This window comes from Xyrauchen texanus, chromosome 41, assembly GCF_025860055.1.
Source record: "Xyrauchen texanus isolate HMW12.3.18 chromosome 41, RBS_HiC_50CHRs, whole genome shotgun sequence".
Lineage (NCBI taxonomy): Eukaryota > Metazoa > Chordata > Actinopteri > Cypriniformes > Catostomidae > Xyrauchen > Xyrauchen texanus.
Genome location: NC_068316.1, coordinates 25,297,139 through 25,323,764, shown reverse-complemented (window position 1 = coordinate 25,323,764; position 26,626 = coordinate 25,297,139). Strand labels below are relative to the sequence as shown.

General features: G+C 38.1%; 1 protein-coding gene across 3 annotated transcripts in view; it reads left to right on the top strand.

Moving 5' to 3' along the window:
* The window catches only part of LOC127634176 (partitioning defective 3 homolog), a 582,251-nt gene that overhangs the window by 397,932 nt on the left and 157,693 nt on the right, over positions 1-26,626 (top strand). For 2 of the 3 annotated variants that reach the window (XM_052113607.1, XM_052113605.1), the window contains exons 16-18: positions 57-205; positions 14,628-14,870; positions 22,041-22,257. In XM_052113607.1, coding sequence (XP_051969567.1) covers positions 57-205; positions 14,628-14,870; positions 22,041-22,257 — 609 coding nt within the window. Of the gene's footprint in view, positions 1-56; positions 206-4,845; positions 4,891-14,627; positions 14,871-22,040; positions 22,258-26,626 lie in introns of all 3 variants that reach the window. The other variant, XM_052113604.1, reaches the window with a different exon arrangement.

Here is a 26,626-nt window from a genome sequence, read left to right as displayed (position 1 = left end):
CTTATTTTCTTCACATTCTCTTTCTCTCTCTCTCTTTCTTTAATTCTCTCTTTCAGTTCCCTCAGTCCAGATGCAGATATGGATGCCGTGTTTCTGAGAGAAGGCTTTGGAAGGCAGAGCATGTCTGAAAAGCGGACCAAACAGTACGGCGATCCTGCACAGCTAGAGATTATTAAGAGTCGCAAGTCAAAGAGTATGGACTTGGGTAACTATTCCAATTTTAAACAGTACTCCCCAGACCACTTCCTGTCCCTGCTTTGCTCCTGCCTCCTCCTGCCCAATCAAGCAGTGCAGTACATCATCAGTGTTTCTCAATCTTTTTTTCAGAGTTCCACTAACGTGACACATTTTTGACACTTAGTTCAGGTCATGGGGCACTCTTATACTTAGTTAAATAGCAGAATTGGGTGTGTTAGATAGAGGAGCCATTAAAATGGGTGTTGTTAGAGGTACTCCAGGATAGGATTGAGAAACACTGATCTTAGGTTTGTATGCCTGCACAGCTCTTGACGTTAAAGTTAATACTGTAGGATTAGGCAGAATAACAGGTACATCAAATTTAAAAGAGTATAGAAAGTCAGAGATTTGTTCAACATTAATATGCATAAAGCTGGCTTTTGAGGGCGCTTTAGCAGAATTTACCTTTATTTACTTTTATAGCTCTCCTGACAAATATATTTATTTCAAATTTCTCAAAGACCTGATAACTCACCTCTTTGGTCTCCAGTGGGTTTGATGGGGACCCAAGGACAGTTCAGGGTTGTACAGAGCATGGAGCAGCACTCCGGTGGCCCCTCTCAGGAGGCCCCACAGTCTCTGCCGCATGGCCAAGCGGCTAATCGGAGGAGATAAAACATCTCTTTCATCCTCGTCTTCTTTTTTATCCTCAGTCAGCATTAAGGTTTCACGAAACATCCTTAAGAAGAAATTTCTTCTGAACTACCATTTTGTTCTTAATTTCTAACTTAAGAAATATGTTAAGAATATTTTGAATTTCCGAAAAAGCTCTAAAAAACGTTTTCTTACAAATCATCATAAATAACTTCTTAAAGATAGGATAACCTCACAGTTGTCTTAAATCCGTAAAGGTAAGATGTGTAATGAATTTATTGGGTTTTTCATGTTGAGTCTGAAGTCACAGTGGGCTGTTTATGTAGAAATGGGATTTTAGACCAAAACAAGTTTTGACTGTTTTGAGTTTAATGATATTTTTATTTTCAGCTTGTAAACAATGTTAATGTTATCATCAAATTCCAAAAAAATATTGTTGTTTTAAAGCTTCTTATGTGGTGACCAATCATGCTTATTCAATCGGATGCGTGACATATAGCGCTCTCTCTCTCTCCGCAATCTTTAGAGTTCATAGTAACATAAAATTTATAACATTAGAAAGCTGAGACTTTCTTTTTCACTCCCCATCCACATCCCTATCAGAGTTGGGCACAGCGGAGACAGCCTCCGCCACCCGTTCCCATTTACCTGCCTTGTACTTTCTGACGTGATATTATTATAAATCTTGAATTTGTTGTAGCATAGGCTATTAGACAAGGAAAGCCTATGAGCAACCTGATCAGACAATGTCAAAGCCTGTCTTTCTGTTCTTTCTTAAGAAAATATTCGAGAACTTCTTTAGAATTTTTCAAGAATTGCACTTAATAATGTTCTTACAAACTTTTTATAATTCATCATAGGAACTTTCTTAAATTTTTTCTTAAGAACATTTTCGTGAATCTGGCCCCAGGGCCTTGAGAGACTGGACCGATGCCCTGTGCAGTCCAAAAAAGATGAGACACTCGAGACATGGCTCGTTCAGAAAACTCTCTCTTTACGCTTCAGTAGCCAAAGTAAAATTGCTTAAAGATAATATTGAACTTGATCTAGATATAGAAAAAAGAAAAAGAGTAAGAAAAAGCTAAATAAACATAAGAAGGCTTTTGGCAGGAGATAAGATCCATTTTATGGCCTCATCAAGGTTTAGCAGCATTAGGCTAGAATTTCAATCAGAAGTGAATGATGCGAGCTGGGGTGTATTAAAGAGTCAGTTTTGGTGTTTGGGAGTGTAAGGAGCCCTGTTCTGTTGCCTCAGGGTCTCTATTACACTTTATCAGAATGCTGTTGGCTCTACAAAATAATAATTTGGCATTGTGCGCAGCAAATAATAGTTATAATAATATGATGGGAGATGTCACATGATAAAATATGTTGCCTGTCCTAATCAACGAAGCATAGATTTAAAGGCTTTTAGGAGGTGCCAGACAACACTCAAATCCACCCCCAATTTTTTTTTTTAAACTTCAGGCAAAAATGCATTACATTAGGCACAAAATATCAAACCAAGTTGCATTCGCACATAAATTATGCTAGACCTTTTCTCAGAACTAACTCCACATTTCTGAGCCATCCATCCATCTTCTAAAGCCACTTGTCCTATGTAGGGTCAGTGCTGGAGTCTATTCCAGCTATCTCTGGCCAAAGGCAGGGAAACACCCTGGACAGGTGGCCAGTCCATCCCAGAGCAAGCACACACAGACATACATATTCACACTCTCATTCACACCTATGAGCAATTTAGAATTTCCAATTCACTGAACATACATGTTTTTGGACTGTGGGGGAAAACCACAGCACCTGGAGGAAACCCACGCAAACATGGGGAGAACATGCAATCTCCACACAGAAAGGCCCTGGGTGAGCTGGGACTCAAAACGACAACCTTCTTGCTGTGAGGCGACAGTGGTACCCACTGAGCCACCATGCCACCCCCATTTTACACAATATATCAGCAGCCGTTAACTTGGAAAATGTAAACATTATTATCGTTTCAATATGTTTGCTGATAATTTGTGGCGGTTTATTTGCTTGGGTCATTTCAACATTTATGTACCGTCTTATATTGTTATGGGTGCATTTTAATTCGAGATCATCTGCTGTAAGTTGCGAAATACCATTTTCCATTTTCTGCAGTGGCATGCCGTCAACCCCTTCAAACCCATTAGAGAAGGGGTGACACAAATGGAAAAATTATTAAAATTATTTTCTTTTACATGTTTATTCTTTAAAGCTGCTATATGTAAGATTGACAACAAGCATTTGAAAAGGGTACAGCAGTCCAAATTCAAAGTATTGGAGAGTTGTCTGCCCCACCCCAGACTCGAAGCTCATGCGGGTTGCCAGAATGTTGACACTCAAATTAGCCAACGCAGCATCTGTTTTAAAGGATTTCTGGGCTTTAAGCTGTCTCCATCTTCCAAAGGCATCTCCAATATTTATCCTTGTTTTACTACGCCTCTGGTCATGGTGGTTTTTAGATGGATGGCAGGGATTTTTAGGTTGGGTGGAATCTGTAATCTCTGATCCAGTTCGTTTGCTGGCTTCCATGGCTGAAGCATGCAGTGTTGTTTGCCTGCAAACTTGTTCAAATCTGGCAACCCGGCGATGTTGAAATACTATTGGTGAGTGGGCAGTGGATGGGATCACACAGTCCAAAACATAAACAGAAATTCCGTCCGGAATGGAAACTTCAAAGTAGAATATACTGGCTGTAGCATTGTTATCGGAGAAGCAAGTATTTCAACTTAGCGTGTTTCCTAATTCTCTAATGACATATTATGCTCATTTTATGATTTAGTACAGTAAAAATATTACATATAGCACCTTTAAGAAAATAAATCTATAAAAATACTGTAATTTACAACTTGAAATTACTGTAGACTACCTCAAATTTGTTTGCAATGTTTATCCTGTTTGACAGAATCAACAAGACTCATTATCGCACTGTACATCTACGTTACTGTGCCACTGATTTTATTTATGTTTCATGAGGTAATATGCGAAAACACACAAAAAAACATATATGTCTGCTACTTAGGGGCAATCATTGCCACTTTTTTGCTGATTACTTCATTAAACAAAACAACAGTTAATAATTAGTCAGATTGTAAATCCCAGATTCCAAATTTTAAACAACACATTTGTTTTAAGTTAAAACTTTTAATTAATTAGACAGCAGCTCCAGTTTAAAGGGTTAAAAGGCAAAAAAAGTAAAATGATTGGTTAGCTATATTGGCCACAATTAGCTGTAAATTATAGGTTATCAGTATCGACTCAGAAATGCCATACAGGTTCATCCCTATCCCTACTTTTAATTAACTGGTGTCAAGGTGATTTTTAGTGGATGTTTGTTGTCAGTTCTTCTCAACTTCACACTGTTGTTCAAACTGTCCTAGCAGATTAACCTTGGAGGGCAGAGTAAACATAGTGTCCATTTGTTGTCCTATGAGCAGTTTTCTTGAAATGGCATTTTAATTTCAAGGCCAAGTATATATTGTTGCCACTCTCAAGCATTTAGTAGAAGAATCTGATCAGTAACATTTTAAAGACAGATTTGAGTGCCAACATTAGAAAATTATGCATAAACGTCCAAATTTATGGTTTGATTGCTCCCCAATTTGTGATAAGACATAGAGGGGCAAAAAGGAATTGGTTGCACATTCTTGCATGGAGCTCAAAGCAATCATATAACACTGTATAACCTGCCCAATCCTTTGAATGTTGGAGATAGACACATGACAATTCATCTCTCTCTCTCTCTCTCTCTCTCTCTCTCTCTCTCTCTCTCTCTCTCTCTCTCTCTCTGTTGTTCTCTCTCACCACCTCATGGGCTATTTTGACTGTCTCTATTTGTTTCACTCCTTGTCTCACTTTCACACAGTGATTTGCATGCCTCTTGGTTTGGCCTTTGAAAATGTCAAGTAACATCAGTAATACAATGAGCTGCTGCTTGAGTCGGGGAATGGTGGAATGTCTTGCATTAACCAATCACAATTGTTTATGCCTCCTTAACAGTAGCCGACAAGTTTAACTTCACTCCCCGCAAAGAGTGGACGGAAGGTAAGGCAACCAAATCAGGGACACCATTCACACTAACCTCACAAATGGACTGAATCTCTGTGTTTGTAAGGGCATGCCCATTTTCAAATGTTTGGGTGGATTTCCAATGGTGAATTTGTCCTCTACAGACATATAAAAACTTTGTACCAAAACCTGCTGCCTACCCACACCAAATTTTAAGGGATCGCGGGAACGCATTAGAAGGGACTCAATTGGTGTTGCAAAAAGCAGGAAACTTTATGCTGCTTTTTATGATAATTGCTGGCCAAATCATTCACAGATAAGACAATACTTTAATACTTTGGGAAAGTTGAGAGAAATTACTAAAATATATGTTGCATTCATTAGTATTGATGAACTATTGACAAAAATAGTTAATTCTAATTACAACTGCACAATTTTACCCAATATTTGTGTGTGCTGAGCTTGCCACAAATTTGCCAGAAGTTTGCTGCTCGTTATTTTCACATGCAACTGAGCTTTTGATTTGCCACAAATGTTTTCTAGAAGTTTGCAGCTCTTCAGTAAACCGCTGGCAAACCTTTGGCAACAATGGACAATCCGCAAAGCTAATTTTTATTTGTGAAAATCATCAGTGGCTGATTTCTTTTGATTTTCCCATGATGTCAAGCAAAGATTAACTGAGTGTGAAGGTAGGCCTTAAAATACATCCACAGGTACACCAACAATTCAGTACACCTCCTATCAGAAGCTAATTGGCTATTTGTCTAAAGTCATTACATAATTTTCTGGAATTTGCCAAGCTGCTTAAAGGCACAGTTAACTTAGGGTATGTACATTTCTGACCTACTTGAATTGTGATATAGTCAAAGTAGATGCCCTAAACAACTTGCAAAAACTATAGTTTGCTAATATGAAATCATTCAAGTGATTAAAAAATGAGTTTTAATGACTTCAACCTAAGAGTATGTAAACTTCTGACTTCAACTTTACACTAAATTAGGTACATTGAAATCAATTGTTAGTTGCATTCCTTGTGTAGTACTTGCTACTTTCGTGTGTAGATTTGTTGCCAATGTAAAGCATTCCAAACCATTTTCTATTTAGATTCCATTACAATTAGGATGCTCACTTAAAATGTAGCTGTCTACATTTGCAGCATATAGCAAAGCAGCTCACTATGTTTTGGAACATAACTATAGTAACCTTATTTTGGAAAGTATCATCACCAGTGCAAGACCACCAATGATGGTGGAAATTAATCCATCAACAAGCACAATTTATTTTTGGAAATTCCCCCAAAAATGCCCCCTTTTGACTTGACGATTCTCTTCTAGCCGGTGTTAACTGTTTGTAATAAATCTAACTAAACTGCTATGTGTGCTGTTCTCATTGTGAAAGTAATTTAAAGCAATTGCCATAGAATCAAAGAGGGGTTTTATTTCTTTTTTTTTCATTTAAAAGAAGTGATATGGTGTTAAATTGATGTTTTGGCAAAAAACTTATTTTGGAAAGCAAAGCATACAGCCTGTTCTTGAGGGAATATGATGGAAGAAAACATGAATTATGTCGAGGGGCGCTGGAATGGTACAATAAATGGGAGGTGTGTGTGCATATGCATGTGTGTGTGGAGAGATTGCTGAAATTCCATTTGAAATACAGACCCTCAAAGTCAGGCAGGCCTGTTTGGCTTACTGCAATTAATCCATCAATGTCAAACGTTGGGAGCTGAGACTTCTAGTTACAGCACAGCGGAGCACATATTCATGCAGTGTGTGGAACTAGAGGGATGTGGAGATGATGGGTTATGTTTTTAGAATCATGTTATGGAGAACAGTTCAATAGTCAAATATTTTCTTTGTTGAAGTCATAGCTGTTCACATCCCATTTTGAAATCATAGCTATTCAACAAGAAAAATGTGGGGTGGGACTTGATTTTATCAGGAATTTATTGGATTGTGAAAAATGAGTATTACATACCAGGTGGTTAGAGATGAGAAGTTAAGAAACAAGAGGGATTCGTGACATCAGAGGAAAAAGAAAGTAATTTTAGAGACAATTTTTATCAAAACGTGCTGCATGAGATGGTACATTGAAGTCCTTATTCTTGTAAAAGTGTCTTTAGATGAAGAGATTTTGAAATGAGATGGATTACAGGTGAAATTAGTACAGTACAAAATTCAAGATGACTGGAACCTCTCATTGTTTCTCTGGGAGCATTTAGAACAAATTTAGAACATCAGGGATCGACATCCAAAAAAAACAACTTTATTGAACAAAAGGCTCCTCTCATATGAAATTAGAGGAAGACACATGAGGAGACATAACAATAAAACAGGAATGCATTAGACAGGAGAAAGAAAAGCCATGTCTGAGTATATAGTTCTGAACATAAATAGAGAAACCAGTCCCCTAAAGCATTGTATACCAGACAGGGAATACACAGTCTCGCATAGCCAGACTTTTTACTATTGACATGAAGTCTGTTTTACTTTACAGCTTATTCTGGCAAAGGATCACCCATTGGACATCTATTTAACTTGCTACTAAGTGTCTCAAACAAAACTCAATGCAATGCCATTTGCCTTGAAAACTTTGGAAAATCTATTGAGAGGCACTCATTTTATAAGGCCGGTACCTTATAAACAGGCAATTATGTCCAGTGAACTTACAAAAAACATTTGCGCATACTGATTCCTAGAAGTTGCGTTATGACAGCCAATTCATTTAGAAGAATTTTTGTGAATTCTTCTAAATGTACAGTGTGAATGATTAGTCTGTGACCAAAGAACCCCCAACTTTTCCCTGCTGTGGTTGAACCGAAGGAATTTTACACCTGAATCCACTTAACTCTTTTGACTACCGCCAGAGTGCTTCGTTTTTGTGCATTTACCAGAGCCATAACCTCAGCTATGTAAAATCCACCATGCCCCATGTTCTTACAACCTAATAAACTTGAATACCCTTGCGGTTGAGGGCATTTAACATAAGGAGTCCCAAAGCAAGCCAACGTGAGAGATCGTTGCTCTACGACTTATTAGGTTCCATCTCTGTAAGGGATGGTGAATGATTACAGCCTGATAGTTTCATGACTAAGCAGAAATATGGATGATGACTCAGCAGATTTTGAGCATCGTTGATATCATTACGCCAAAGGGACAGATGAAACTGCCATGAAGGATTGGCTTGCAGTATTGGAAGTTAATTATGGCAGATTTAAAGAAGCAAGAGACTACCTGGACATTTTTTGGTCAACTAATGATCCAGGACAGGCAGGAATGGAAGTTGGTAACCCTAAGATTCCTTCGTGGACATACCAGGACAAAACCTCCTAGAGCTATTTTAAGCCTAATCACCCTTTTAACTTGATGCATAATATTCCAGATAGCTGAATAAATTATACTTTCATACGCAAATGATGACCTGTGTTACCTTGAGTATTAGTCACAGGAATAATGCTTAGCTTTCTTAACAATACAGTGGCCACAGAACCTGAATTAACCTCTGCAGGTTATTCACAACTTAAATGATGCGTTCTTGTAGCGTGCGTTCACTCTTTACCACTGAAGTGCACAAGGTGCCTTTGTGGGCTCGCTAATTAAAGAGATGCAGGCATTGTATGTCATATTTCTATATAGATATGTCTTCATTGGTGTTGTCTCTCTGTCTCTCCTTTTTTTCTCACTTTCCCTTTCATATCTATTTCTCTCAAATTACCAAAAGAAGCATGTTGTCATTCAGTATGATGGTAATTATCATGATACAATAATGGGAAATAATATGGTACAATCCCCTAATACATCACTGTACCATGTTACCACCACAGTACTTTTTTTTTATCTCTCTTTCTTTCTTTGATTTCCCCATTCACACCTAAATGAGAAAAAAGTAAAAGAAAAAAAACTGAGTGAAAGAATGACAATAAAGATCTCGTATGTGATAAGAATCATAGAGAGATTTGATCCATTGAGAGTTGCGTGTCAAAACCCTGCCTGAAAAAACAAAACAACAAAAGCACAATTACGAGCGTTTCATCCCTTGACGGTTATTTTTTTTTTCTTCTTTGTGCTGAGGAGATACAATGTTATGATTCTGAATACTGAACAGGCTCTGGCGGTATGATTATTTCAAGATTCAGAGCAATGCAGATGTCATTTGTGTTTCCTTGAACTGTGCTGTCTGTCTGGGCTTTATCGGCTAAATCCCTTTGTGTTTGGTATGCTCTGAGCACCTCCATTTCAGTGTAGCAGATTTGTGTGTAAGCTTTGAAAGCTGCATGTTCGTATGGCATTCAGAGCATGTTGATTAAGAAGACTTTTCTAACTTATGGGGAACAATATCATGTCATAAGTGTGGCAGGCTTACTGGATTATTTCTTCTTCAATTTCTATTAATAATAAACAGAGGTCAAGATCCCATCCATGTGCACAGATACAATGTGGTTGATCAGAGAATAGAGATGCTTCAAGTGAAGTGGAAATAGATGGTCTCTGCTTGTACCTCTGAGTCTGCTCGTATCCATGGAGGTACAAGTTATTTGTTAACATTAATGAAGCCTGAAATGGATCTTTCTGTCTTGTGTACCGTTTGGTAATTTAGGTTGTATTCCAGGCTCACAATTCTCACACCTCCATCTTGAAAACAATCACTTCCTATCTGCCCGACTTCATTAAAAGTCAAAGATTGAAATAAGTGCATTTTTAAGTGTTAATTGACATTAATTTACAAGGCAGTGAGTTGTGTATTACTGAAGGAAGTAGAGCATTAGGTTTAATATAATTATAATGTAAATATAATTGTACATTATTTTCCACTTTTTGTCAGCTGTTTCTAGTGCAAAAGCAAGAATTTTGTGTTTGCAGTTTTTATGTTTGTGCCATAATTGGGATAAGAAAATGAGCCATAGCACCAACTTGTTTTATCTGCATTCAAGCATAGTGTATGATTGACTGGAATGCTTTGAGGTTGGAAGTGGGGAATTTTCAATTCCTAGAAAATACTGAAGTTGGGTCATTCTTACAATTCGGTGGCTTTTAGGTCCTCAGTAAAGTCCCCAGTTAGGGTTAGGGCTAGGATTTTACTTTCACCCAATTACCAGGTTAATAATAACAATAATAATGATAATAAATACATAAATAAAATCTTCATGGAGTCGCGTGAGACATCGATACACTGTGTCAATTGTATATTTGGAGTCACAAAGAAACAATACACAAATGCCTGCCTCTAAACCTAACCTTAACCCAACCTCAAACCTAACCTCAACCTTAGTAGCAGCAAAAACAACTCTTGCAAGACTTTCACATTAGGAGGGTTACCATCTGAAAGGCTTGGAAAACATTCAACCCAAGGTCAAGACCATCTGTTTGCAGTAGCTTAATTTTCCTGTAAATAGAAGGTTCTTTGGACAACAAGAAAGCCAGTTGCAAGCTCTGTGTAATGGAGTAATTTGTCCTGGAAGAGAGCTGACTGGCGGGCAACAGCTTTGATACTGGCTAGGCTAATCTATATCCTCCACAGTGCAGGTTTGCTTAGTTAAAGGATCAAGAGAGCTTTTATAGGACCGTGGTCTCAGAAGCTGCTACCAGTTGCGAAGAATGATAACAGTGGCAGCTCTAGTTTGGATTACGCCATAGGCCTGGCACTCTGCCACCCCACTTGCTTACACTTCCAACCACGATTCCTACATCTCAAATCACCTGTAATCATTTCCAAACCCTTGTTCTCCTTGATTTCCCTTGTCTGTGTACTTACTGACGTTTCAAAATCTCTGTTCGTCTTTCAAGAGGAGGTAATGGATTTCTAATAGTTTTCTCAAAGTGTATGTGGTTTATTTTGCTTAGCTAATCTTTGCTTTGCTTTATGTCTTTCCTCCCAAGATTCAGCTGTGAGCTCTGCGGCCTCTGAGCACGCTCCATTTAGTGCTCTGAAAGCAACTCAAAAATCTTAGCGTAGATGGAGTAAAGATGTTTTCGGGAAATGGACCAAACTATCGAGTCCACCTTAATGCATCATCTGAAAGGAAGAACGAGAAAGAGAGAGTTTGAGAGACAGCTATGTTTACACATACTGCCACCATATGCTTAACGGTGCAGTGCACGTATATAGAATCCCAGTTGTTAAGGTCTATTGAGGCGGCAAGCCTGAATTCCAAGAACTGTTTGAGAACTTGAATATACACGTTGTCAAAGATCTAATAGCTCAATGGAAGATGCGTGCAAGTTCCGTTAGTGTCTTAATCTCTGTATTTTCAAACTAATTTGATGTAAAATCAGAATAGTCGCCAAATTACATTGCCTTACTCTGCTGGGTGGGGGAAAAAATGCTTAAAACAGCCTAGGCTGGTTTATTGGCCTTGGTTGGTCTCCCAGCATGGTCATGCTGGTCTTTTGGCTAGTTTTAATGTTGTTTTGGGCCCTTTTCAGCTGGCCAGTCTGGGACACCAGCTAGACCCAATGTAGACCAGCTTGGCCTGACTGTCTGACCAACAAAACCAGCAAACAAGCTGGTTTAAGCTTAAGCTTGTTGGCTGATTTTAGTGGGGTTTTGGACATTTTTCAGCTGGTCAAACTTGGGGTTGAGCTAGACCCACTGAAGACAAGCTTGGCCAGGCCATAAGATAAACTAGACCGGCTTAAACCTGCTTAGACCAGCAAATAATTTTAGGCTTCTAAAGAGATGTTTTTTAACAGGTTCTGTTCCCCACTACTGTTCTAGAAACCCTTACGCAGGCATTCCCTGACAGAATGACCTGCCAATGCCCAAGTCTTGCCTCACTAGCCATATCTAAACAAAGAACAGCAGTCATTGGAAAAATAATTATAGCTGTCCAAATGGGAGCTACTTTAAATGCAAACACAGGTTGTGAGGGCTGTGTTTTTAGGTTCGTAGCAAAGACATTTTCCATCAATATCTGCTTTGCAGGTCTTTAACATACTTCAGATGAGAAACGTTTACACTAACGCCAGCAAACGGAAATGGCAGTCTCGGCTACACTCCTGAGAACAGCAGCGTTGCTGTCTGTTAATGTTTGTTTATATATCATTTGCATGCTAATTGTGTTAGAATGCGCACATGCCAACCCTTTGCCCCATACATTTCAATGAGATGCACACAGCTGGACCAACATTAATGCATTGTCCTAGATGTTTTATATCCTACAGAGTGTTATCATACATTAGTAAACCTATTGTGTGTGCATGTGTGTTTGTAGAATAAGCAGTTGTGCATATTGTCATAGATCAAGATTTATTGTTTAAGGTGACTATTTTATCCCAATCATGCAGGTGGACTAGAACATTTGTATTGCTTGGCAAATGTTCCAGAGTCTGTTACATATGGGTTTGTAAGATTAAACACAAACACACCACACAAGACACACACAAATATAGTACACATACACACAGCAAAACCTTAATCAGTATTTTTGTTATGTTTTCTAGTGAAAATATCTATAAAACAAGAATGTGCTCATAATAATATATTTATAATACTTGTTTTCAGAGCATAATAATACTTATTTTCAGAGGAGATACAGTATGTAGTATTCAGTTAATTGTTCTTACCTCATTGGCAAATAGTTACATTTGTTAAAATACTAAATGATAGATTTTAAATACAGTCTGCTTCTCTTGTAAATTTACCTTGTTTTAGTGATATTCAGTTCATTTTAATGTGGTATGACAAAAGATTGATTAAGGAATGTATTATTACTGTGCACAGAGCCAACCAGACAAGCACCTATTTTCTCTCAATGCAGTGTTTTCCAGAATTCTTCCTCATAACAGGATTAATGTTGCTTTCGTGCTGGCAGCTATTTGAAGTGTGGGCCTACTGTGTCATTGTGAAAAACCCTTAATGAGGAATGATTGGATTAGAGGCATGAAAAGGTCATTAAGCACACAAGTTCAGGGAGTATCGGACAATACTCGCTGTTGGATCTGAATGGGCAGAGTCTTGCGTGTTTAGCCTACACGCTTTTGCTCTTCCCCTCTCTTGCACTCCATATCCTCCATCTCCTCCCACAACTACACGGTGAAGATAATGGGCCTCATATTTGGGCCATCCATCAGTGCCTTAAACTACAAAGAGTAGTTATTCTCTCTCTCTCTCTCTCTCTCTCTCTCTCTCTCTCTGCCTATAAAGGCAAAACCCTATAGAGCACATGCATATTATAGGTAAAAGACGCAAAATGAGTTAAAAATATAATGTTTTATTTAAAATTTTTCCCTGCCTCACAAGACAGATAATGTGCCTGACACTTCACTTTGCATCCAGTGGAGCCATTTGTATTCTATATTATTTTAGCATGCTTTTCCGTCCTCCATTTGCAGATAAACGCAACCTCAATGTGCACATTTGTCTTCAGCAGGGGATGTAAATTATAAAAATGAATTAGGAGGGAGAGATGTATTGAAAAATGTTTATAAAATGAAATAAAGTAGACAACAGCTCTGTTCCAAAAGCTAGTGAACAGTTAGTAGGCAGCCTAGCTGCCTACTGCCTACAACAACATCCTAATCATCATGGAACCACATGAGTGACTGATTTGGAATGCTGTACAAAAGGAGCAACTCATGAAATATCACTCTGCACTGGTGACTTGATTCAACTGAAGTTTTTGATAAACTAACAGTGTGATATTCTCACAAGCATAAAAATAAATAGAGTATGCAAATTATGTGTAAAGTAGTACATTTTTAATCATACTGAACTATTTTGATAGAAACAGTGGAACCCCGTACGGGACTCAACTAGCAATTGATTTCAACAGAGTTTGAAATTAGCATGTTGCAAAGCTAAAAGTATTATATACAAATAAGCATAAAATAAATATATAGCATACATAAATATTGGGTAAAATATATCACTCCACACAGATAACTTTCAACAGTTTAAAGTTAGCATGTCGCTAAGGTAACGGTGTGATATTTTTACAAGCATAAGAATACATAGAGGAAACAAATATTGTATAAAATAATTTTTTCATTTTCTCCCATTTTTCTCCCCAATTTCAATGCCCAATTCCCAATGTGCTCTTAGTCCTCATGGTGGCGTAGTAACTCGCCTTAGTCCAGGTGACAGAGGATGAATCTCATTTGCCTCTGCGTCTGGAATCGTCAACATGTGCATCTTATCATGTGGCTTGTTGAGCGAGTTACCGCGGAGACATAGCGTGTATGGAGCCTTCACGCTATTCTCCGCGGCATCAATGCACAGCTCACCACGCACCCCACTGAGAGCAAACCACAGTATAGGGACCATGAGAAGGTTACCCCATGTGACACTACCCTTCCTAGTGTAACGGGAGCCAGCTGGTAGGGAGCCAACCGGGCCAATTTGGTTGCTTAGAAAACCTGGCTTGACTCACTCAGCACGCCCTGGATTCCAACTCGCAACTCGGTGGTAGTCAGCATCGTTACTCGCTGAGCTACCTAGGCCCACCAGAAGTCAATTTTTTTTAATCATACTGTGCTATTATTATCAATACTTTTCAGTATTGAAGTAAATATATGCTAAGTCTATTTATAATTTGTATTATGTCACCTTGTCTACCATCTTAGATGTATTTATTAATTTCCACAAAGTGTATTTCAATGCGTTCTCTGTGGAATAATTTTTTTGCTACTTACATTTTTAACAGCCTTCCACTATGAGTGTGCCTGATGCTTTAATATGCTGTATACGTACTATAGGCAGCTCTCTGGGTTTTGGAATAGAACAAACAAGTACTTTCTTCTTGTTCTTTCATGTTTTTCCCCTCTGTCCTCCCTAAGGTAACTACACACATGATGTGGGGCAATCGTTGGGTCTAAAGAAGTCGAGTTCTTTGGAGAGCCTCCAAACTGCTGTTGCCGAGGTGACGCTAAATGGGGACGTCCCTTTCCACAGGCCCCGCCCCAGAATAATCAGAGGGAGGGGTTGCAATGAGAGCTTCCGGGCAGCCATTGATAAATCATACGACACACCGGGAGTGATCATAGTCAACCCTGAAGAGGATGATGAAGGCATGGAGACATGTAAGTATGGCTGCAAGCCATTATCAAGCATTTCCTGCCATCTTATTCATTCTAAAAGCACTTCCACATTGAATGGGATGTGAAAAAGTGAGACAAATTGCTGACAAACGGAGGGTGATAAAACTTTATTTTCAACTTACATTGAAGGAGAGATCAGAGCCATATCTAGGGACCAAAAAATCTGTGACTTGGACCCACCCCAAAGACCCTAGCAAATACCCAGTAATGCCTTAGGTACAATCACTTAGCAACCCACTAAAAACAACTCAGAACACCTTAGCAACCACCTAGCGATGCCCTGACAAAGACCCAAAACTGGTGAACAACACTCATGTGTATCTAAAAGTAAAAATCTAGTTTGATCTTTGCCATTACTTGGTTCAAACAGTGTGTTTTCTGCAATTTTCTAAATGTCCTGTTTTCTCTTTATATTGAAAATGGCAGTTCATGTAATCACTGCTATTACCATAATTGCACAAGCACTATAAAGATGATCTGACACAATATCAATGACAGTGTCATCAGTTGTCTCAGACAATGTCTGGCCCAAAATATTACAAATCACCAACCAATTTAGGTTCAGTTCAGAGTCGGTACTCAGTGGGAAAACAAGGCAGCAGGTCCTGTGGGGATCTGAAGATTAGAATAGCAGAAAAGATCCCTCCCTGCTATAAGTAGGTCAGGCCTTCCCTCCAAGACTCAAAGGGAAATAAACAGCCAATAACCATGTGGATGAATTTCAGGTTTCATTTAGCCCATGACCAAATGAATTTCCAGACATCCATACTGGCCATTTTTCTCTAATGAGACCTCGATTTTAAAGAAATTGTAAAGCTTGCAGATTTGAAACAATTTAGAAACAGTTTATTTCATCTTTCCCCACAACACTTAATGTGTGTGGGTTCATTTGTACTGTTCATTGATTGCTCGTTGCAGAGATTTATATTCTTTTCATATTTTAGATTATTGTTCATTTTCTTTAAGCCACCTTAAATTAATATTTCCAAGCTTCAATTTTCTGTTCTTAAATATTTGTCTTTTTTCTTTGGTGTATTAAGCATGGAATCAAATTCCAAATTAAATTTTGACCTGTGAAACACAATATTTCAAAAATAATAATCAAAGTCTGTGATATTAACTGGTTTTGCTTCAGGATCTACGTGTTATATCGATATTAAGTAGAAACCCAACACAGTACCGACATTGTGTATTGCTCAAAAGTGAACAAAAATGTTCTTACAATCAAAAATTGAATCAACAATATAAAAAATTATTAATATGACATTTGTTTCTTAAATTCCAACTGTTTCTTGCTCTTGGCCGATAATTCACTGCACAAAAAAACACTGTGGTCGGCACCATGTTTATTCGTCGCTGCAGGTCAGCCCATTATTAATAGTCAAATTTGCCTTCAACCTTCTTGTTTATTTATCTTCACTTTCAAGGGTTTTGAAAATGAGGTCGCTCAATCTGTCCATATTGCATCTGCTTAAGTTGGCTTGCTTCTACCAAGTGACAGATCGATTTGTACCAAAATACTGGTGTGATTGGAGGCACTGGCCTTGACAATAACAACAAAAGAAAATGGAAGTGTTTTCTCTTCCAATTTAAATGCTGATAAGCCTATTTATTTTTCTATCCTATGCACTTTTAGATGGTTTATTGCATTTTATTATTTGCATTTAACATAGTTCTGCTAGTTGTTCCCATTTTTGCATCTCAACCCAGCAGCTAAAAACCATCGATTTAAGTCATAAAACAGATGTATTTTAAAGTGCTTGTGTAAGAATTTAATTAAACAATATTGAGTTTTATTCCTAGTACTAGGAATGTGCCAGAAGCTGAAAACCTTATTCGGAAAGGCACGGATAATGACTTCAAAATGATTACCAGATTCATCCGAATAATATAAAAAATATTATTTTGACTGATTATCTAACAAGCACAAGGATAAAACAACATTTGAAATAAGCATATGCAAAATGACAACAAATGAATGAATCTGTGCAGCCAATGTTTCTTAAATGTAAACCTTATAAATGAATATGTCCACGATGTAATCCCAGATCAGATGGGCACGGTCTCGACTGTTTGTTGCCTCTTTTAATTGTTCGTGTCTGAAACCTATCAAGTGTAACATTAACTAAGATATGACATCATATACACTTTACACTTCTTGAAATGTCTATGTTAATTTATCACACAATTCACACGTGATTCTCGTGTATTTATTTATATCGTAAATCTGAGCGTGATGTTAAATTCCCTGAACTGATGATTTCACATCGGAGCTCATCTAGACGTCTCTTAAAGTTAACCACATTTATATCCACATCAGCGATTAAGGTTATTAACTGGTTATGACTTTATTCTGAAAAAGTAAAAATGCTCCATAAAAGTTTAAATGCTCCATGGAGTTTTTATCTATTCGGAATATTCCTCCTTATGTAAAATGAAGAAACTTAAACATGTTTTTTCTTCTTCTTCTTCTTCTTCTTCTTCTTCTTCTTCTTCTTCTTCTTTAAACTGTGCTAAATGTGAGAATGTTAAGTGCTCTTGAACTCAATTTTAAACGTAAAAATTAATTTAACGTTATTATTATTATTATTGTTATTATTATTATTATTATTATTATTATTATTATTATTTAACTTAATAATGGTGTCCTATCTTAAAAAGCAATCCTGATAGACTTATGGGACTTTCACATATTTGTAGGCTATATTGATTTTATTTTAATTTCTTTTCATTTTTGAATTTGTATTAATTATTCACTGCAAAATTTGTGCTTGACATTTCACAATTTGCTTGACACCTCTTGCCTCCAGAATAATGTTGTTATACATGCACAGACAATGAAGAATCTGTTTCATGCAGATATTAATATCAGAAATACCAGGAGAAACCACCGTTAACAACATATTCCACAGTTAATGTAGCCTACAAATTCAGCCTCATCTGGTAAGAAAAAAAGAATAAAATATATTTTTTTAAATACTTATTGTATATTATTATTATTAAGCCCCGCCCACACCCGTTTCTATCCGAATACAGAGACAGATACAGATCATTTTTTCATATGAACAGTGACAGATACAAATACAGATAATGGTTCTACTGCACACCCCTACATAGTACCATCAAAGCCTAGTGTTATTTATTTATTTATTTATGAATTTTTTACTCCGAACAGTGTGTGGATGAGTTTATGAAGGATGTCTGACAGGCCTGTCTTGGCAATAACACATGCCAGAGGGGACAATTACGCTATCCCTTTGTTATACATGAAAGAATTCCATTAAAAAGCGAGTATAAATTCTAAAAAGATTCAAATTATTTGCCTCAATCACTTTGTTCTCGTAAGCTGTGTCCACATAGTCTTATCTCTTTCAGAAAGGAATAGAGGGCAAATGCGTGAGATTCCACGGTGGAAGTATATTGTATTTCCCTCATTCCGATATTCAAATAACTCTGTTTTTCAATTTGGATTGTCTTTAAATTTTTACGCTTTTATTTACATAAAATGGGAATTTGGCATCACACGAGGTAAAATGTGTCACCAAGAGATATCCAGTCGAGAAAATGAGTTAGTCTGTGTTTCCCTCTGTTTTATGTTTCTTAAATATCAGCCTTAAATGTGCTCGCCTCTTTGTTCCCACTGGGTTTTGAGCCAGAGTGGCAATTTAAAGACTCCATTAGAAGTGATCAGTTTTCTAAAGGAGAAATGAATACCGTTGCATGTCAAAAGGAGATGACTAATGATGCCTTTTGATTGCAGTGTCAAAACATTTACTACTCGCTCCGGAGTAGCTGAAATTTTGTGTTAATTACCCTAATTCATTTCTTTTTACATTTCAGTCAACAATTAGCCAAACCGTAACTTACTGCGATAACCGCTTTGATTAAAACACTATTGATCTGTGAAGTGGCTGCTGTATTAACTTCAAGTTTACAGGCATGATTTTTCCTTATGAAGTTAATGAGGGATGTTTATGAATAAAGAGTGACGAGTCCAATTTATACTTCTCACTGTCGCCTTTTTTTTCACATTTCTTCTTTTGGCGGACTCTTTTATCCAAAGCGGCTCACAGTGCATTCAAGATAAACATTTCATCTGTATTTATTTTCTCTTGGAATCAATCCCATGACCTTGGCATTGCTAACACCAATGCTTTACCAGTTAAACTTCAGGAAATCATTTTCCTGTTTATCTCTTTTAAATTCCAATTTTCCAAAGACCAGATTGGAATTTGACATGTGTATAATAATGACAAACTGAGAATATTTTGTCTTCACATGGAATAAAAAGTATCTAGCCCTCCCATTAGGCAGACTGATTTTCATCAAACCCGCCGCACTCTCCGAGATGGTATTATTAGTTGTAGAAATCAGCACAGTCGTCTAATTTTAAAGCCCTGTTTTAATTGCCAGATGCAGCTCAGCTGTGGAGATGCGCCTTTGCTCTTAGCCATCCAATAAGCATTTGGCTGTGTGATGTGTTTTGATATCCACCCAATCCGTATTAGCGTTATCATCTCCTGAACTTGAAAAGGGTTTGGATGGATAAAAATAAAGACAAAGGGGTGAAGAAAAGAATAGTATAATGATTAAATTGGCTGATACTTTTGCCATTCTCGTGTTGTACTGTTCCAATGAGATTTCATTGCGGTGATATCCTCAGATGGCCGCAGAACAGAATATTTTTTGAAAACTACTTGCAAAAATGAATATAGCAAGAACTGAACGCCCCTCACTGCCACTGAACTGCTCATCTAAGCATGCAAGAAAAAAAATCCACAATGGCCTCTCACTTTGATAAGGGTTTACTTCCAGCCATCAAAGTTCTCGCTTGCCTCAGAGATTTGTTGGGTATTAATAAGCTCTAATCACACAGGCATCTGTCTTCAGTGTCGCATCTCCCCTGTTTCCGTGCTCTATTCAAAAGCACTTTGCTTTTAGTTGCCTCTCATTTTTTCCTCTTTTCTGAACGTTTTTAAACTCACAATTAGTGACAAATTAATTACATCCAGGCCATCAGCACTGGAGACAGTAGCTGTAATCAGACGGGTGCTAAAATGGAAATGAGCAATATCAGCCAGCTGCAGTCCCTTATAATTATACTGATATGAAAAGTATTCCAAAGATAGGTGGTAGGAAATGAATTAGTATTGCAAACGATACTTCCAAATAAAATGTTCACACAGAGATGCTTCATGCACTTGAGTCGGTATGAAGTTGGTCACAGTGCTACATTTGATAAGTGACCTAGAAATAATGCAGAATATGAAATTTCTTCATGTTTTAAGTTTTTTTTCCACATTAACTTCCCAGAATTTCAGCTAGGTCTGATATTTGAACCGCACTGTACATCAGCACTTCCAGTCCAAAACATCAAATACATTTTACAAAATGTATGGCATATTAGAGTTACTGCAGGTGTCCTTTGAAAATAAAATTTGTGAAATTGTGAAAATTGGTGAAAAACTGTGAGAAGCAGCACACCAGTCAAAAATGTCCATCTAGCATGTTTACAATGAAAAACAATTAAAAATCAGTGCAGACAGATGCAAAAGCATATGGCATGAATGGCCACTAACTCTTTGAACCAAGCAATTATTTTTCTCCAATGATTTTAAATGAAGCTTCAATGTCTCTTGTGCGAAAATGAAATACTTTCTTGAAAAGCTCTTCACAGAGGGAACTTTACACAGAGAACTCTCTTTACCTATGTATAAATACCTACTTGTAAAACTACCTCTCTCATTCATTAAAGGATGTAATAACTTCTTATATTCTGACAGTGGCTCGTCCAGACCTTGGCTTCTACAGTGGAAACTGTAATGGTGGGTCAAAGACCTGTATGGTTAAAATGAATGTTGTCTTTGATTTCGACTATAGACAAGGCATTGCAAAGACCTTGTTCAGAACACTGTGGTGAACAGACAGAAGTTGAGCCTTTTGAACTTCTGAGTTCACTTTCTCTGCTAGTTTTATTGGGTCAGTGAGGAATAACTTTAATAGGCTTCCTGCAGTGCTGCTGGCTAACCAAATTTGGATAAGATAGCCATTCCTTGGTGGGAGCATTCCACCCTTTAGAAGCAAAAATATAGTGGGGTTCCTTCAGACTTGAGTCATTTCTGAGGTAAACTCAGAGAAAAGGAAACAATTTTCAGGCAATATGAGGAGCTCACAAGCCTCAGTAGACACGGTTGGAAATAAGGACAAGGTATCTTTAACCTCATGTGACCCCGGATTTTTAGATGTGCTATACCCAACACATAATTTAAATGAACTTAAACTGACTGAATACAGTTCACAAGACTCTAGACTGCAATTTAAGTGTTAAACTGCTGCCACACCAAGTCACGTGACACAACAACATGATGTTGATTTCCATGAAGTGCTTCTGTGGGTGCAGAGCCAACAAACGTGCATCTGGAAAGAAACCTCTTTAAGGTTTTCATTGAAACCTGTTTGGGTGTAGAGTAAGTTTCTAGTTTAGTTTGATATGCCATTTAAAAAATGCATTCATTTTTCATGTGTCAGAGCACTGATAAACATTATGTCCACATAATTCAAAACATGAATAACCAACACTCATGGAAACATAATATATTTGATAAAAAATAATAAAATAAATAAATCTGACTTTCTATAACTTGGCATTATTTAAACAAAGTACACGTTTACCGCAAAAAAACGATTTGCTCTAGATTTTTATTTTTTGCTTATTTATTAGGTGCTACTAGATACAAATTAGAAAAGGGAAATGGAAATGGATAATGCACACAGCAGTCACACCCAGGTCTCAGGAGGTTAAGTCACTGTTTAAAGGAATAGTTTACCCAAGAATTACAATTCTGTCAGAATGTTCTTACCCGCAAGTACCCCTAACTAATTATTATTCTTAGAGCTGGACCGCAGAAGCCAAAGTATTTTGGAGGCATACCTATATAAACATTCTAAAATTGTCCACTTTTGGGGGGAAAAAAATATTTTGCAAATCCAGTCTGGTGTGAATACATGTTACTTTGTTTTTGTAAATTCTCAAGAGCTTACAGTACTTAAAGGTAGTCTAACTCAACATCCCTTTGTTTATCAATCTGTCTTTCTCTCTCTCTCTCTCTCTCTCTCTCTCTCTCTCTCTCTCTCTCATTTTCTACATCTCAGTGGAGGAGGACACCGAGGAGAGCTCACGGTCGGGCCGCGACTCCATTTCCACAGCAACTGACCTTTCCCTTCTGCCCAGCGGAACGGCCAACACAGAAAAACGAGTGAATGGAGGACATACTAAAGATGACACGAAGAAGGAGAGGGGTGGGAAGGAAACGAAAGATAAGAGCAACGCCAAGAAAGGCGTGCTGAAGGGCCTGGGTGACATGTTCAGGTAGGGTGAACAGACCTGAGTACAAAAAACACTTCATTTAAGCTAGTGCTAGTGCAACATGACAGCTCCAGTATATGGGAGCAAACAAGCTCTCTGGGACTAATATGGTGACCTCACCTTTACCTGTAGTTTGGTTGTCATTGATGGATGCCCGGGGCCGTTTTAATGGAGATTTTTAATAAGGGATTATGTTTTATTCATCAATGCATGGATTTCTCTCCCAAAATCTGCAATGCTAAGCAGAGACTTTATAAACATCACGTAGCAGCTTATATGAGGGTGTAATTCAGTTGCAAATGATGGTATGTGAAGCTGGGTTCAAAAGTTCACTTGCAAAAATGCTTTTATTTAGAATTTATTTTGAGTGAACAGCTGAATTCAACAATTAACAATACACACTGGTACTAAAAAGGTCCCCTTCAGTGTGCCACCCCAGTGATGCCCTTGAACCTGAAACTGTACCTTTTTTCTGAGAGTGTAGGTCCTTGACAACATGAGCATATAATTTTACTTCTTAAAAACACATATTCCTATAAACAATATGACATTAGAAGTGATCATTTCCATCACCTAGTTGAATATCATCAAAACTGTGAAGGATCTGCAAAGTTTCACTGCCTAGAAACAGGTCAAAACAAGTTCACAGGCATTGGTTAATTTTTAGTTTGAAGGATTAAGATTTTCTCAACTTCCCAACATAAACCAGACTCAAGTAGCCACACAAAGCCACTCTAGAGGGACAAGGCAGGCAAAGATAAAACACTTTTGGGATCTCCTATCATGAAAAGTTGCTTTCTTGGTTTCCCTGCCCCTCTGGGCTCTTTGAAAATGTGGTTTTTGCATCCATTTTTGAAGATTTGGTGCACATTTTCCCAGTGCCGGGCTAATTAAGCAGGGGCCTCCATTAATTATTCTGATTTGGTGCTCATTTGATTCCTGCATAGATTATCCACTCTCTTATCTGCATAATAAGTTGTTTTGCGGTGGATTAGCGTAATGAGATTAGATGGTGTAGTGTGTGGCATGCTGTGCTTTAATGAACAATAGAGACCTGTTTCCAGGTCATGTTTCAGGAGCTATGAAGGGTCAGTTATAATGCCCCCTTGATTTTTGCTGTGTTTCATTTTTATGTCCTGTAGAAAGAAGATGGCAGACTATTACAAACCCATAATCAAATGCTAGGTATTGTATGTGGCCTCTGTCTTGAAGTGAGTTTTATTAATTAATTAGGAATATGTGCGTAAGGTGTTCAGAATTCACTTCAGTCAGTGTTTAGGTTTAAGGGGCATGATACTTGATAAAAGATGCGTATCAGAATCATAATGAGCTTTATTGCCAAGTTGCTTACACAAGGAAGTTGTTATGGTGACAGAAGCTTCCAGTGCAAAGAGAATACAAAAAATATGCATATACAACATTTACATATACATATACACATATATACATAAACAGTGAAATAAGAATAAAAAATAAGATACAACAGATAAATATATAGAGGAAACAGTGGGGCAATAATGTCGTTCAATATGTTATATACAGATACACAGTTATGTGCAAGTTGACTTAATATATTGTGCAGAAGAGGTAGGATATGCCAAATAAATATAAATGGAATATAAATATGAATGAATAGTTGAATATGCACATGACTGTATTGCCACAATGAGAGAGTATTAACTGTTTAGATGGTGAATGGCCTGAGGGAAGAAACTGTTCTTGTGCCAGACTGTTCTGGTTCTCAGTGCTCTGTAGCGCCGGCCAGAGGGCAACAGTTCAAAAAGGTAGTGTGCTCAATGTAGGTCTCCTACTTCAGATCTTGTGAGATGGTAGTGCCCAGGAACCTGAATGACTCCACTGTTGCCACAGTGCTGTTCAGAATGGTGAGCGGGATCAATGCTGGGGTGTTCCTCCTAAGTTCCTCGATCATCTCTACTGTTTTGAGCGTGTTCTACTCCAGTTTGATTTGACTGCACAAGTGAGCCAGCCGTTCAACCTCCCTTCTGTAAACAGGCTCGTCATCATCTTGGATGAGGCTGATGACTATAGCGTCAAACTTCAGGAGCTTGACAGAGGGGTCCTTGGTGGTGCAGTCACTGGTGTACAGGGAGAACAGTAGTGGGGAGGGCACACATCCCTGAGGGGCACAAGTGCTGATTGTACATGTGCTGGAGGTGAATTTCCCCAGTTTCACTAACTGCTGCTTATCTGTCAGAAAGCTGGTGATCCACTGATGATAGAGGTGGGAACCGAGAGGTATATATCCCAAACTTTTGACCTTCTCTCTTCTCCTTCCATCATGCTCATTAGCATCAAATGCTGTGTCCACGTTAGAGCTGGAGACTTTTCCTGCTGAAACAGCTTAAACCAGCCTGGGGGCTGGTTTAAGCTGGGGGGTTGTTAGTCTATCAACCTGGTCAGGATGCAACATTGTTGTTGCGAAATCTGCTGATTTAATAGCTAACATAGATGAGGTGCTGTTGAAATTGCAAGAATGATTTGTAAAAGTCTTGGAAACATCAGTTATAATGGGTTGAAAATCTCTAGCCTATTGTTTTTCAGTGATGATGTGTGATTACACATTTATAATTTATTTTCATTTCAAGCTATTATTCCAAAATATAAGCATTTTATTTATTTATTAAAAAAATAAATACATATTTTGTGTAAAGGAAGGTTACATTTTATATTTTGCATGTGTAACATGTATCATATGTCACTAATATATAAGGTATAATTTATGTAGTGGGATCAGTCAAAATGCTGGCAAATCTTAACTACTTGCCCGACTGGGCCAGCAGACAAATCCTTATTGCTGAGGACTGGAGAAAGAGAGTTAGACAGATAGAGCAGAAAAACAAAACAAAAAAGAATTACCAAGTGATACAGAGAATTATAGAAAATTAGGACTATAGCAGAGGAGTCAGTGGTGAAATAGAGTATGCATTTGGTGTGTGTTAGAGAGAGAGTGGGATGGGTTTTGAATTTTCAGTAAGAACTAAAATGCAGTTCTGGCCCCCAGTGGAGACCCTCACTCCGCATAGATCCCCCCCCCCCTCTCTCGCTCTCTCTCTCTCTCATCCAACCCTCCTCTGTGAGTCATCCGCCACTCCCATCACACAAACACACACGCATGCACACACCTTGCCAGGAGAGTATGGATTACTGACATTCAACTCCACTTATTGCTGTCTCCCTCATTGTGTCTTTTTGTTCACACACATACAAATTCACTCCTGCAGCATTACACACTCATTTAGTCTCTCAAGGCCAATTTAACTGTAGCTGTCCTTCACTTATTCATCTCTTACATCTCACTAAGAAACACATGCACACTCTCCCCCAAGGAGGTCTGGGAGGCTTTTGCAATACACTGCAATTTAAACTCATCTGCATGCGTAGGTAAACATTCACAGATGAGCACAGTGCTTTATGGACACATTGATTGGAAGAATGTTAAAATCAGAACAGAAAGACATAGAGAGCGAGACATAGAGGAGAGGAGGCAAAGAGGAAAGAGAGAAAAATGTTGCAAAACACTAAACAGTTGTGGTCAATCAGAAGCAGGGCCGTTATAAAGCACAGGCTTACCGGGACTTAAGCGCATGGTCATTTGTAACAGAGTAGAGCAAAAACACTGCTTTACATTTACATGTAATGCAATTTCCGCAACAAGCTTTATGGTGGATAAGATAACTGTACATCTAAAGGGTGTTAATGTCATGCTTGACTGCATTCTGATCTAATGAATAGGTCATCTCCATCCAAAGAGCTGTAGAATGCAAGCATTAAAAAAATTACCTGGAAAGAGGGTAGACATCACTGTCTTTTCTTTTCCTACATGCATTATATAGAATGCATAAAGCCCAAAGTATACATTGGTCAGACGCAAATGCTGAGCATCCACGTACAGGACGCGTGATGCAAATCTTGTTATCAGCAGAGTGCATGAGCACTGATCACGCACAGCCCAATTTGTGTAACTGCACGTCTTTGCAACTGGATGTATTTGCTCTAATTAGTGGTTCCACAAGTTGACAACACTCACATTTGAGACATTGCAGTAACGAAGAAGCTCTAGAAGATGTAATCGCCAATGACCATCAGCAGATGAAGGTAAAAACAACAACATTGGATGTGTTCAAGTCAAGAGCACGTGTGTGAGGCACCAAAACAGGGTCCTACTGTGTTCTTGGGCCTCAGGATAGTATGAGAGGGTACGGCATACTGTCAGTGTTCTTAGTGATGTCTGCTAGAAGAGTGGAAGAATGAGGGATGGAAGTGGAAGTAAAAGACATAAATGAGTGCAGCGGAGTGAACTGGGGCACAGGGAGGAGGATGAGGAACGCCAGGGAGAAAGAAAGAAAGACTC